This window comes from Macrosteles quadrilineatus, unplaced genomic scaffold (assembly GCF_028750875.1).
Source record: "Macrosteles quadrilineatus isolate MER2022 unplaced genomic scaffold, UCM_ALF_1.0 Scaffold_2__2_contigs__length_208266976, whole genome shotgun sequence".
In the NCBI taxonomy this organism is placed as follows: Eukaryota; Metazoa; Arthropoda; class Insecta; order Hemiptera; family Cicadellidae; genus Macrosteles; species Macrosteles quadrilineatus.
Genome location: NW_026542595.1, coordinates 160,840,738 through 160,856,409, shown reverse-complemented (window position 1 = coordinate 160,856,409; position 15,672 = coordinate 160,840,738). Strand labels below are relative to the sequence as shown.

The 15,672-nt window shown below is 37.0% G+C and overlaps 1 protein-coding gene across 3 annotated transcripts in view; it reads left to right on the top strand.

Moving 5' to 3' along the window:
* The window catches only part of LOC128985547 (disheveled-associated activator of morphogenesis 1), a 143,949-nt gene that overhangs the window by 67,220 nt on the left and 61,057 nt on the right, over positions 1 to 15,672 (top strand). For all 3 annotated transcript variants that reach the window (XM_054405143.1, XM_054405144.1, XM_054405142.1), the window contains exon 2: positions 6,293 to 6,421. In XM_054405143.1, the coding sequence (XP_054261118.1) occupies positions 6,377 to 6,421 (45 nt within the window). In that variant the 5' untranslated portion in view covers positions 6,293 to 6,376. The remainder of the gene's footprint in view (positions 1 to 6,292; positions 6,422 to 15,672) is intronic.

Below are 15,672 nucleotides of genomic sequence, written 5' to 3'. Positions count from 1 at the left end.
GTAATCGATATGCATGGTAGTTACATTTGGCTTCGGTACAACAGTACATCACAATGATATTTTTACGTAATTCACTCAATTTTGCAACATCGTCACACCTTGCCACCTCTGACCCAACGAAGGAAGTGTCCGTCGATGACGTAATGATCACGTGCATTATGTCAGCTGATATAATAATTAATCTGGAGACGACTTCCGGTTGCGGCTCCACCGGTGCCGCTTCCGTGGCGTCTTCAGCTCCGTAACGACAAAGATGCTTCTGGTGTCACGATAAAGAGAGTGACAAGTTGTCTTCCTGTTGTGTATTGTAGGATTCTGGAGGCTGCTGCACGATTCTGGATACTGATGATATTGTTTATAGGAATATCAATTTAAGGTTTTTATTACAAAATCCGTGTTTAACTGTTCCCTTGAAAACGTATGAAATCGCAATGGCATTAAAACACATAAATAACAACCATTAGTCTATGATTATTTAGATATTCGTTTTGTAAACAATAATTCCCTTTGTGCCGTCGTCTGATTCGCTGGGCTGTAATTTGGAGTTGAACGGTACTTCCGTATTATACTGACCACACCGATAAATCGACTTCCAAATAAGAATTTAATTAGTTCAAATAACAAAAGCTTCCTAAACTAACCTAACCTCCGTTAGGTTAGGTTAGCTTATAATTATTAGGTGTTGTTGGTATAATACGTAAGGTTTTGATATACACGAAAAAAGTACAAAGAAACGAAGATCATGATGTTTTTAAATGGGGTTTTGTGATGCCACAAAGTATTCTGTGGTGATACTAACTAGCTTTAAAGCTGAGTATGGGGGGGGGGGCGAGCTGGTCTAGTGGTTAGAGAGCGGGACTTCGGTACCTTGGGTCCCGGGTTCAAATCTCACCAAATCACCAATGGATCTACTAATTGATAATGCCGCATCCCCTAGGTCTAGCCTGAAGTAATGCGAAATCCCGGGCTCGTGCCTATCGCCCTAGGACAAAAAAGCGGAGTTTTGAATTCTGTGTTTATACTGTACATAAATCATTCCGTAGTCTTGTAACATACACTATAGTAGGTTAGGGTTAAAATGTAGTAGATATGTACATGATTCTGAACCAGGTACCAGCCATTGAAACTGGATTACTAGCCCGTGTATGTAACTACACGTATCACATTTGCATTAGTGTATTTGCGTTTCAATATTTTAAATGAAATCTTAAAGTTCATAAAAATCACATAATTATAAAATCGTACATCAGTTTTTCAAAATTTTTTCTTAAAAAAAAATATTTTTTCGGATAGGTAATTATCATACTGAGATCTTATAAATACAGACAGAAAATCAAATTGTTAGTTGAGTTATGGCTAATATTACAATCCTGTTAAATACAATATTAGTACTATTTATACTATCGTCGTCATTTCACTTGACAGTTGACACAATTACAGTCATCTTGACATTTGACATTTACATGCTCGGACTTAACACATGCTAGTTTATAACAATGTAACAGCTGATTGTCAGCTGTAATTTGTCGTCGTTACTATCGTCAAACACCGTAAAACGTCATTACTAGCTTGCAGACTTTATTGCAGTGCAATAGAATAAGTGTGTCGCAAGGTAAGGTACTTAAGTTTTTTTGCTATTCGAGTTGTAAACAGAAGCGACGACTGTTACACTTAAAATTCTTACAGGCTCCACCCCAAGGTTTGTAGGGGTTTCCATTAGATACATTTCACTTTGAATAACTTGGTTACCAATATGAGTTGAATAAACGTGCGATACATCACTCTGTTTGTGTTTTATTCATTATAAATGGTTTATTTTTTAAATGATTTCATAAAGATTCAAACAAATTATCACAATCTTAATAGCTTTAGGGGTTTGCTATTGAAGTCACTTTTCTGACATGGCGTAACCTTGTACCATACCATCCTCCGAGAGCGCTGTTTTTGTGAATGATTAGAAAAACTTAGTAAATATAATATACTACGCACTATTCATATTTTAATATACATAATCTATGCATACATAAATATATTTTTTATTATCTGTCCACATTCCGAAATTTAATTAAACATACTTATTGTACACACCTGCCGAAATATGAATATTCACTTAATTTTATAACATTAAACCATTGACTATTTAAACCTTAAGCCATATAATATTAAATGCTACACGTAACCTTTTACTATTAATACAACTAGACATTCCATCCCCATGTTAAATTTGTAGCCAGTTTTTTTTCTACCAAAATCGTCGTAGTTGATGTGAGCCACAGAGATTGTGCTGATCTAAATTACTGATTTCTGTCGAATACACAATGGTTTTTACCAAGTCAAACTAATGGAACTACTAATTATGAGCTATAGCAACTGTTATGAACCACCAAAAAAGGTAGAAAATAGAGTTTTAGTCACTAGAGCATTCCGTGACTGGCTCACACAACTACGTTCTTTTTAACAAAAAATTGGCTACAGCTGGTCGATAAAGATGGGATCTTTATATCCAATAGTCAATGATGTAACTTAAACTCAAACTGCATCGATCATCAGCTGTCAACAAAAATAAACCAAATGTTTTGTTTATTACGATCATATTTGTTTTGTATTGAAGAAAATAACCTTGTCATCTTAACAACTCTTATCATGTTCACGAAAATTAAAATTATTAATCAGTGTTTTGAGTAAAGTTTGCTCCTTTTTAATTGTTTACGTTTACACAATATATAACACTACGTATAGACATACTTTAAGGTAAGCTTTTATTTTTATTTTACTATTCCAACGGGGTTTTCCGTGCTCATCTAGAATCATCCAACGATTTAAACCTTTACACCCTAAACTAAATGACTTGATTTTACTTTTCCAAAACCCAACAGTCACTAACAATGTTCCAAGGGTCCAATTAAAATCCCCAAAGTATACTTGTACTTCTATACTTGCATTTTCCAAGGCTTTTTAACACTAACTACAAAGACCAAAATATAGTTTGAATAAACTTGCTCAAGTGAAACCACTGGAGTCTTTCGAAAGTCCGATGCGCAAATAACCAAAACCCACCACTTGAATAGAAAACCCTCAAGTACACCACATACTTCTGTGAGTACTTACTGGACACGAGTCACCCGAAGATTCACCCTGGCCGAGTGATAAGTTGACTTCCGTCCCATTGTTTTCCTTGTACAATGGACAAGTCGGGCATCACTGGACATCTTGATTAGTCTTTGTGAGGCCGTCACGAGTGAATGGCGACGAACATTATCGATTAGTGATCCACGATACGGTCACTCGCTATCTCGCATCGAGTGTTACTTAAACTATCGGATCGTGTTGAAACTGACCGTTATGTCTGTTTAGTGTACAGTAACCGACATTGTGGTAAAGAGTTTAGACATCGCGCTTCGGTTTGTGGGAGATGACCGTGACGTTTGTCGATTCAACAACGCACACCTTCCGAAGACTTAGTCGGATCAGTGAAATCTGTTTTAGATATACAACCAATACTTAGACGTTGTCATAAACCAATAAGTAGAGTACATAATATCTCTTAACCCTCAAAATTCATTTTGAAATTTTAATCGACATTCTCATTACTAACGGTTCGAAACTATTCATAATTATTAGTAATAGTCTGGTTGCAGGTCAGAAACGTTTTCTGAAAAAATGGTGCACTCAGCCTAAAGCTATTTCCTTTCTCACATCTTAACAAAAAATGTACTGTGTGTCCTAGCAACTTTTAACTTAATCACTGCTATTCCTTACAACGGTAACTTCACCCGGAAAATATACTCTAATATTTAAATTACGGGTATATAAAGGACGATGGGTTTTATTGTTCAGTCAAATGCAACGTAAACAGTTCAAAGTACTTAGTCAACGTCGAAGACGAGTTGAGGAAGAATCATTAAAGTTGAATGATTCTGGAAATAAAACTCAAGATTTAAAAAAATCCGATTTCCTTTAGGATTTCACTAATTAACCATTTTACCTTGTCGGTAATTACGCTAGGACAAAAACAACGAAAACCCCAACGACGCACAAGAAACTGGCGACCAAATCCGATCACTGTAATTACACCAAGGTCAGGATCACAGACCAGCGGCAAGGTGACTCCTGCAGACTTAACCTGGTTCAGAGTAATTATTAATAATGCATCACTAGCGAGAAACCCGTGCAGCGTCAGACATTTTTCTGGACCGATTTACACCTGGAATGCGGAATGTCGCAGTTCGACAAAACGGTCGCTTATATAACGATGTGTCCGATTATCGGCAGCAGGTTCTAAAAACAGATTCGTTTTTTTGTTAAGGAACAAAGAATGTCCAGGAGGTATTGTGGGTTCTGATTAACGAAATTGAGTGTTTTCTGTGAAGGAAATTTAAATTTGAAGATGACATCATTTGCTGGTACTTAGTAATTTTTGTTATACTCTTGTTAAACTTAAGTGACATAGTAGTTTAACTAACTAGTTTTGACGAGTAACATGCAACCACAAAAAGTCCGCGTATATGAATGATTTAAAAGTGATTTTAAACTATTTTGCATGTTTTATTTATTCTGATCACTTTTTGCGCAGTAAAGTTGTGATACTTCTCATAATATTACTAAACCCAGAAATGTAAAGATTGCGTTGCTGGAGGTGGAGCAGTGTTTACCGCACGGCTGGTGGTAGTAAGTAGACCATGAACTTGTAAGATCTTGCTTTCATCTGGTTACCGATTAACCATACGCGTGAGTCATGCGTGGCGGAGGGAACCTAAATACCTGTTAAGTAGCGTGAAACTTACAAACGTTAGAACCAAAAGAGAAAAATTTTAGTTTTATCAGTATAAATGTGCACATTATACTCGTACCCCCATAGGGCAGTTAAAAAAGAAAGGCACAATTTCAAGAAGCCATATCCAAGGTGGAACGTTGTTGCAATTCATGGTAAAATATCCAAAGTAAAAGTCTATAGATGGCGAAAGCGTAATTTCTGAAGTAGATTAGTTCAAAATACTTAACAATCTCAAATAATCTAACTGATGAATACAATTATTTGACCATACATTGCCAGGAATGATTTCAGCTATTCAGTAATTACATGCCTATTCATTCAGAGCTCTGTGGTTGGGGGTCAAGTAGTGTATATTCTCTGGATGCTTGCATATTCATCTTCATCAAAAGTGCAACACCATAAATCCACCGTTTAACCTTGCAGATATAAAGTTTCTCCCATTTTTCATACCGCCACTCCTACCGGATCTCCCCGTAGAAAGCACGTACCTCTGGTAAACATCAACAGAGACTGTGACAGGTGGACCGGCTTTGTGACTCACGGCTGCTTTCTTTGTCTGAGATCATCAGCTGATTGCAGATATCAGCTGATTCCACTCTGTAACTCTGCCAGCTGTCCGCGAACACTTTCGCTCACAAATTCCTCGCGGTCAATCGTTCGGGTCCGCAGGACGGTAACACCCGGGAGAAATCCTGCAGGATTTGCCTATGCAGTTCCGGCTTAATCGGTCTGGTTTTCAGCTTACTTTCAAGACGAACACGAATTTTATCGCTTTCCATTTTCGTGGATGGTCTAATCCGGCGATAAAATAGTTGAAAAGCCTAACCAGCAAGAGCCGTAAAATACTTTCACGCCAAAAGTGGCTGTGTTAATCGTGTTAGATTTTAATGTTAATGGCTTCATTAGGTTTAGAAATTCTAACTTTTTAATTCTAAGAACCGACAACTTGTTGGGTGTGTTGATTTAAATTAAAACTCGGCAAAAGAAACAAGCCTGGGTAAAGTTGCTTCCTCTTATCCTTTATGAGATATACCCGAAACAATACTTATTGACACCAGAATCGAAATAATTTTGATGATTTATTTTAATATACTGTGGTCCCTGCCTCAGTATAGTTAAATTTGAAAATACTGTTGGTAGTTTTATTGTTCGATGGTTGACAATGTTTGTTTTGACCCCGCGACAGCCTTGTCCACACCGTAACCAATTGTCACCGTTGTTCGCCCGCATTGCTGCTGGGTCGTTGGTTGCTGGTAGTTCGTGTTGTAATTGACTTTATACTGTGTTACTTTATGCATTCGAGTAATGGTTTGAAAAAATCAGATTGTTTTCTATAACTGTGGTTTGAATACTGTAGTTTCTAACGCCGTTACAAGAATTCAACCACTTTCTCTATCATGATTGTATAGTTTTAAGAAGAACACTGAGGTACATTTCTTAATTATACAGATTTGTAATCTAATGTGAAAAATTTCCTATATTTCTGTGTACCATACTGATAGATTTATGTTGTTACAGGCGTTGACCCGGTGTCCCGGTGGCGTGTCCTCGCTGACCGCCAGACTGCCGTCACTACAGTGGTCCTGGCCAGAGTGCCTCACCATGCCCGCTGCCAGGGGCCGCAAGGGCTGGTGTGGCTGCCTCCAGGTAAGCTAATGCCATCCACAATAGTATATTTTGCAACAAAGCCTAGAACTTTTGAGGGAACCGTCAAGGTATTCTTCTGTTCTCTCGCCTCGTTGCGAAACACGTATAGACTCTTTGGTCTCAAACTCTTTTAATATCAAAACCCCCCTCGTATCGTCACAGTTTTTATTGAAAAGACCATGTAGGTTTACCAAAGGATTATGGTGTAATGTCAACATGAAAAAGTTGAATACCATAAAAGAAAATAGTCATTTAGTAAACAATATGAACTAAGAAGAAATTAAACGGTACTTTGTGCGAACGCCCAGCGAGAGTGAACGTAATGTGTGTGGTGTGTGGTTATGAAGATGAGCTCAGCCCCCGCCGCCCGCACAGAGAAAGGGCGGTCAAGGCCCTCACGCCGCCCAAAGGTCTCCCAATGACCGCTCAAGCATGTGCTGCATGTACCTCGTCTCCATATCGATAGGGAACACCCGTGTAGTCCTATTCCGCCCGAGTTTTATTTCGCCCGTAGCCTAATTAGTCCTAGTTCGCCCACGGTCCCAGATTAACCCTTATAATCATCAGCTCTACCTGCGTCAGGAGTCCTATTCCATCCACGGAGGACCCCACCCACCCCAACTATGTAAAAGCCCTCCCCTACCCATCACCCGGTTATCCACCTTCGACTACACGGTTATTTAAGCTTAAAATATTTTGTTTGACAAATCAAGCTAATTTCCTTAATAGTATCAATGTAAAGTTTAAACACAAAGATATCTGTAAAATATTTATAAAATTTACTGTCCATGTACTGTTAGTTACTGTATGTTTGTCTCCCTATCCAAAATGTGCAAATAAGCTATTTAATTATTTAAAATATTGCGCTTAACGTCAAACAGAAACATATGACAACACTGCAATCCAAGACATGGCCTAAAAAAGGCCACTAGTTATCTAGTGGTAAATACCCAACTGCACACCTTTGAGTTTTCTTTATTATACAATGTAAATAATTCGCCTATTGGGTTTGATGATGATTGGAGTGTCGAATCGAACTCGATCACCATTTGCCTTCTTTTATGTATATTTATTGTCTGATGAGATAACAGTATGAAAGCACAAATATATGTTTTAAGTGTTTTTAGACGTATTTTTTTTACTTTTCGTATACAATGTAAAATACTGTAGTAGTTTACGCAAGGAATACGTTAAGATAGTGTCGTTTACTCTATTTACTCGAGTTGCATACACTACTTTACCTACGACAATATTTTAATTACTTATATCACTATTCATAACTCCTAAGAGAGGTTATGTTTTCGTTTAAGCTATAACATCTCATTGCCACTGACAGTGATGCAACGTACTATTGTACCAATGTTGTTTTGTAAATAAACAATGATGTTAAGAGAATCTTTCCAATTCTAAGAATTGCACTGAAATGGCTAGCTTAAAAACAGTCGTAGGTATTAGTTTATAGTATCGTAGTAATTGTTTTAATTTTATAACAAGGAGGAGAAAGTAAGTCATTACATATTTGAGATTTGAGACCATTTTTGAAGTTTGGGATTTATCGAGCACTTTAAATGGTCGAGATTATGCATAGTAAACCTTCACTAGTGTTTTGAACGTTACTCTTCGCTACACCACAAACAATAATTATTTTCTTCATTACAACACCAGTTTGTTGGTTATGCCTTGAATAAAAAGTTAATACTTACTTTCTAGGACTAAGGGACTAAGGACTAAAAATCCGTAGTCATAACTTCTAAGGTGGGTGGGGTCCTCCGTGGATGGAATAGGACTCCTGACGCAGGTAGAGCTGATGATTATAAGGGTTAATCTGGGACCGTGGGCGAACTAGGACTAATTAGGTTACGGGCGAAATAAAACTCGGGCGGAATAGGACATAACCGGGAACACCATAACATCACTGATACTAAGCAAAGTCTAGAAGCTATCCACCTCATGAAGTCCCGAACAACTAAAAAATATTTAGTACTGTATTGTCAGAAAATTGTGTGTGTCTTCTGAGTTAGGAATTGTTTCAAAAGATGTAAATTTTATCAGAATGCCTCTGATTAAATGCTGGGGAAAATTTGGTTGATTTTTGATGGCTTGAATCTGGACCCGGTTGCCTTTAATCAGCTGCCTGATAAAATTATCCTGATTAATGCAACGTCTGCTTTAAATAGCTACAAAACTCCACAATGCATCCCACTTCTACACCCATCCTTCACTCATATTTAGTTCAGGTCAAAATGCACAAAATTGTGCTCCTGACCCAATGGAATAACAACTTGTGATGTCATAGCTATGTTCTTACAGTACATAATATTCTAAAATTTGCTTTGTAAGGCAAAAAATAGTAAAGTCCTTTTACAATAAAACAAAACGATAGGATAATGAATAGTCTCACGAATTTTAGAACATAAAGTATTTCGGGCCAATAACATCATTTGTTTATGTTTATGATCCAAATCCTAGCTGTTATGGTGTCCGTGGTTTAACTTAAGTTTTACCTTTGACTATTAATACAACAACTAGACATTCCATCCCCATGTTAAAGTTGTAGCCAGGTTTTTAATAAAATTTGAAATGTCATTGGTTGTACATAATATCCTTTCGATTCGTTCCAATCATCTGCGTGTTAGATCAAAATTAACAAAAATTTTCTGTAAAAACTAGGCCCTACTGTATAAATAAATTATGCAAACATTGTGATGTTTTTTTGCCGTTTCATGGAAGTCATCCAATATAATAAGCACCATCGTTAACATGTTACCTATGAAAGCCGGGGGCAAGACAAACAGAACCCCAGGTAATTGATTTTTTCTATAATATTAAATACATTTTTCTCTATAAGCGTCTGTGGTAAGCGTTCAGAATTACCTACATGAGAAATAATACCATAGTAAGTAAAATGTTGATTGCACCAACTTAAATATTTAGATTTAAAGAGTTTACAGTAAACTTGTTCGATCGACAGCAGAATGGAGTCGTGTGTTACGAAAGATATCGACGCCGATTTCCATGTTCGGAGTTTACACAGCCGTAGTTTGCTTTTAATTAGCGTTTAACCTAATGAGACGCGTCTAGCTTACCTTCAGTTTGTTAAGTTTTTATCACACACTTCCAGGAAACGTGTATCGCAATTTCCTCACGGCAAATTACTAGTGTAAGCTTGGGTTTCTTATGGCTTACACAATGGTTAGTATGAATGGTTAAATACTCGTGTACAATAATCATTGTAGATTTTTGCCACTGTATATACGAGTTAGGGACTTCTCACTTATCCAGTGCTTAATTAAATCACTATAATGTATAGTTTTTTGTATAAATGGTATGTTCCAACAATATCGTAGCACTATGTTCTGCCATTCGTTGCATTACTTTGAAGAATACAAGTACCGCGTTCAACAAGTATTTTTGAGAAATATCCCGAGGTCTAATAGTAGTGGTTTGCGACAGTACACCGCCCTTACCACTAGAATGGTACATGATTATGTACCGGTGTCTCTGCTAGACGATATTACCACATTCGGAGAAATAACTACATAGCGCGAATATTAGAAACTACATAGCACGAATATTAGACACTACATAGCACGGATATTAGAAACTACATAGCACGGATACTAGAGCAGAACGATATGGATCATAAACATAAGCAAATAATCTCACTGGCCCGAAAGTAAACATTTAAACGGCCAAAATAAGTCCAAACCAGGTGTTAGGTTATTAGTATAGAAAAGCCAGTGATGTTTGCTTATATGTATGATCCATTCCGATTCTGTTCAAAATATTCGTGCTACATAGTGTACTTTAATTCAAGATCGTAAACATTGCGTCTTTGTAATATTTACGGAAACAATTGTAGTTTTTCGTGATATACCTAGATATATAAATAAAAAAAGACAATTAGCTTTTCAACGATTCAAAACTCAAAATTCTATTGCTGTTCTTCTGATCATCGGGTTTTTAATAAATGCTCCTGACCAATAAACGTTGTCCGGGCGGTCACAAAGCGCGGGAGATCGCTGGTGGTTGCGACATTGGCGGGAATGTGATCGTGAACGTGTCAGCTGAGTTAGATAGTATACTGTGGAGAATGTATATAACCCGGTGACATTGTACAGGTGCAGGCTAATGATTATTGTTTCCCACGGTTGAAATCGTTTAAGTGCAGACCACGACTTTAATAGGCAATATAACCGGTCTGATTGGAGTTTATTGGTTCCGGGGAAACGGGAGTGATTGATTTCGATTGTGGTTGATGGTGATATATGCGTGTGAGATGATGAAACGAAGTATAACTTTGTTACAGAATAGAATAACTAAGTTGGAAACATCGAAATGTTTCGAGTTTATTGGACAGCTTAGTGAGTTCTGTTGAATTAATGGCTCATTTTAAAGATCATCGAGAATGTTTGGAATATGTTTTTTGCATTTAAAAAGCACAAATGTCACATTTGATGTTTGGCTTGGAATTTGCTATGTCTGACAACAACTATCGCTGATCGCGATATTTGGTAGCTGATAACTATAACTTATTGAACCTTCCCTTGTTTCCATATTTTCTTTTGATGTATCCTTTCTTTCGTCTGTGTACTCCTTGCCCTTTTTCAATCTGAGATATTTCGTTGAGATCAGTGTTTTAGTTGGAAGATAATAAAAAATGCAATGGAATATTATTTTTCGTTTAAAGAACATTATTGTTATCTTCGGCGGGCAAGAATGTACTACGTCTTAAACTTATTCTTGTTGATAATAATGTTCGTTATCTTGAAACCAAAACCAACAAACCAATGTCAACTGACAGGTTCTCCATTGTAAAGAGAAAATTGAAACTTTTCGTAGATTCCTCACGACTTTCCCTGAGACACCAGTAGGCCAATTCAACGTTTGATTGTCAACATAATCGTCGTAGAGCTAAAGCGTTATGTAGCTCTGAGCTTCATACCCTCTTGTTCGGATGTGGTTCGGATGTATCGGTGATATCAGTTTTTGCCGAGGTGTCTGCGGATATCAAATTCGGCGTGGCGCGCAGGGCTTGCCTCAACCGGTTTAATGCCGTTGCTCTTTTTAGGTTAGGTCAGTGTTACAGAATCCGCTGGTCTCCAGTACAGTAATAAGGACACCTAGGGTGCTTGAGCGGGCGATTGTAGAACACTGATAAGTGATAACATCTGGAGGGCTTATCGCAAAACATGTTAGCTGATATGTAGCCAGGTTTTTGCTACGTATGTAAGATTAAACGTTTTGTTTATTAGATTTTCTCTAGAGTCCAGCTGCTCAGGACAAAAGAAGAAATGTCTGGAAACTAAAACATAAAAACATATTTATAAACAGTTACTTAGTAATGTCTTCTATACTTAAACAATAAGGGCGTTTCTCTGTTTAAACCCTTTTTTACCCGGCCTGCTAAACAATTTCTACTATTTATTGAGGAGTCATGTCAAAGCTTATGATCTAGCGCACCTGTTAATGGTAATTAAAAAATTCATTTTCCTTCAGGGGTTCACCCCCTGTTATTTTATTCTGGAATTGCGCTCTAAAGTTCTAGTATGTTCAATTAAACGTATGTCAAATATTTATCATATTTGTATTTCTTAATTTAAAAATTAACTTACAAATAATTTGTACACATATAATTCGTCACGATGCAGACGAACGCTGTATTTGAACCTCTAAATAATTAAAGTGTTTTTGTACTATATGCTGTAACCCTATAACCATATTTTAATAAAACCACCCTCATATCTAGCAGGAACTACAAAGGTGAAACATAACCCCCGATTTCGCACAACAAACAGTAAGTCACGTGAATGTTTACCATTGTTGTGTAACGTAACGGAACACCGCCTGTGGGAGTAATTAGTACGTAACGCAGCATTAGGAGTAATCTCCGGGGTAATCTCTAGATTTGGGTGACGTAACAAGTCACATATCTCCTGAGGTCTAAACGATAAAGGAAGTTATTGTTCGGAGCAATCTGCTGGGGAACGCAACATTCCAATCTGCAATAATGAGCAAGGATCAAGTCGTGGTTCGAGCAGGAAACTGTGTTATGCATCCGACGTTCAGAGCTCTGACTAAATCTGAGATGAAACATTTCAGAGTGAAACCGGTAGGTATGGGGTGAGACGATAGAAAGATTTTAAGTCAAACTACCTAACAAAAAGCTCCAAAAAAAGTTCAGCTTCAAACAGTTAGTGCAGTTTTTAAGCCGGGATTAAGGTAAGCCTTCAAATCCATGGACCGTTACTAAGGTTGAAACAGTATTTTGCAGGTCAAATAGATCATAATGTGTGCCTTACGTTGTAACATCTGAGTGGGATTTTACCAAATGCTTACACAAAACATTTTGAAACAGTTTTTTCCTGATACTTCGATCCGGGATTCTTAAAATCAAAGATCCTCTTAACTCTACGATTTAAAGTTTTAGGGTCGCAACCAGATGTAGAAAATTGATCTACAGGATGTCCCGGAACTCTCTACCAATATTTTAGGGCATTGCTCCTGGGTAAGAAACATACCTAAATACCATATTTAAATTGTCCGGAAGTCCTTAGTTACTCACACAGCCACCATTTTGTTTTTTCAGTTATTAATTTTTTTCTAAAGAATAGTTAAACATACGAAATGGAAACTTTGCATTAACATTTATGACAACTAGACAAAGCTACAAAAATATTATGACGATTTTTCAAACTCATAAAACAAAATGGCTGCCATTTAAAATTTTTGTAAAATCAATGGTTTTTGAGTTATTTAAGAAACAAAATTTTAAATGGCCGCCATCTTATTTTATGAATTTGAAAAATCTTCATAATTTTTTTGTAGCTTTGTCTAGTTGTCATAAATGTTTGTGCAAAGTTTCCATTTCGTATGTTTAACTATTCTTTAGAAAAAAAATTAATAACTGAAAAAACCAAAATGGCGGCTGTGTGAGTAACTAAGGACTTCCGGACAATTTAAATATGATATTTAGGTATTATTCTTACCCAGGAGCAATGCCCTAAAATATTGGTAGAGAGTTCTGGGACACCCTGTATAAAGTAACGCAATACATTCTACATAGCTGAATATTCCGCGGGGACTCGAAAACCAAATTAAATTCCTAAAAGAAAACTGTGGTTGCAGGGCTTCACACATGATGGTTCAAGATACAAATCGGACGTGAAATTTGCGATTAAATAAACATCAGGGAATTTATCAGAATGTTAGTGAATCCTTACCAAGTTGTAAGCCGTCGTACTTTAATTACAAAGTCGCATTTACAAAGTGGAATTATTCCAATTATCTTCCTGTTTTTTTCCTTCCAAGATAGTTCAGCTCTACCACCCAATTCTCCAGCTCCTCAGGAAACGAATTGCTCTTGATTCCTGATCTGCCCTGAACCCAAGACCGCCCGCTTCCTTATCTATCGCGTTCTCCTTGACCTCCGCTGGTCGGTCCGCAGGTTGCTGCTGGAATCCCAAGGTCAAGATATCCAAACCTATTGTCTCAAAGTGGCCGTTCATTTTATGTCCGGACATAAAGTAACAAGAGAGTTGAATTCGTCGCTTTTCCTCCAAGACTAATGCATCCGTAGTTTTCCTTGGAATTCCGAAACGGTCAGTGAACACTCCACAGACAGTGACTCAATGGCTGAATGATAAGGAATTCATCAAATATTGATCATGTCGGATGATTCTTCATACAACTATATCGTACTGTATTTATTTATACAACATCAAATTCAATGTGAATTGTTACAAAGTTGTGATATTAACGATGCAATTTAATGCACTATCACTCAGCAATTAGGTTTATGGTGCTTGTAATAAGTTAGGAATTTGATTTTAATGGGTCTGTGACTTTTGATTAAACTTGGTGAAATGCGTTTCAATTTCTTTAGCTGCTCTTGGACCCAACAAGCCCCTGAAACAACGCATATCTTGACACGGCTAGTGTGTTAAGCAATATCTATTAAGGAATCGTCGTCATGCCAACCAGCAGCACACAATGCAACAGCTGATTGTAGTAATGATACCGTCCATTGTTGAACAGCTGACTGTCGGTAGAACAGTAGCACAGTAGCGCCTACCATGCTGATTATCTTGTGTAACACCTGTAAACGAATGTTTCCTCTGGTTTCACACACTTCCTGGAACAACTTAGTAGGAATCGTGTTTTAAAACTCAGGTTCAGAGGCTGAAAATATGTAATTTATGATTGGTTCTTCTCCGTAATTCTTGACGAAACTTGTAGTATATTTCGCTTGAAATTAGTTATGAGTTTAAAAAATGTGACATAGTGAATTACAGAAACCAGCTTAGACACGTTACTTAATACAAGATGGCGTGCATTCTGGTGAACTACAACAATTGAGTATCGCTACAACGCTGAAGTGAAATAAAATAAAATCAGGCGAACCAAACAAACACGGATTATATGAATCTATGCATATTTTACATGATTTTCCAACTATTTGACTGGTATATGATCTGAGTTAAAGATATTTTCCATATAATGTTACAGTGTTTTATTGAATAACGCACACTTATTTCAGTTTCATTTTATCTTTTACCGGCATAAGACTTTTCGCTCTTGCTTCCAATGTATGTATAGCCAATGTTTGTTTGGTTGTCCAACATGGGAGTTTGAATGTGTATTATACAACATTGATTATGATTCTTTAAGAGATTATGTACGAAGCCTGATCCAATGAATATAAAAATACTAAGTCAATATCTAATGCATGCTTATTCAAGTCCAACAGTCATAGAAAATGAATTAAAACCTAGTTAATACATTCATGCTAAAAGGAGAATAATGTTTTCGACCCTACATTTATTGATTTATCTATCACCTGAAACATGTTTAAAAAACGCAAACCGTACAGAAAACAATGAATCGTGTCCAATCTCTTGACCAACCAATACCGCCCTTCCATCATATTTACGCGGGCTTTCACCAGCTGATAGCTGGAAAGTAAGTGATAAGTGATAAAGGCGTGTGTGATCAGCTATGGTTTGTGTGTTTAGAAAGTTTATAGGAGACCTCGTAACCTGTGACCCGATGACTCATCCTAGCGCAGATCCTTATCTGAAGTCAAGGTCAACAATATGAATGGAGTTTGTAGACGGATTGAGGAAATTTGACCAACGGTTGATTGCTGAGTAAAGTATTAACTGTTTTGATTACAGTCAAGAGATTCAGAGGAATATTCTACTGTAGTTGAATGATATTGATTTAAACACGTAAAAATTTGCTAATTAGAG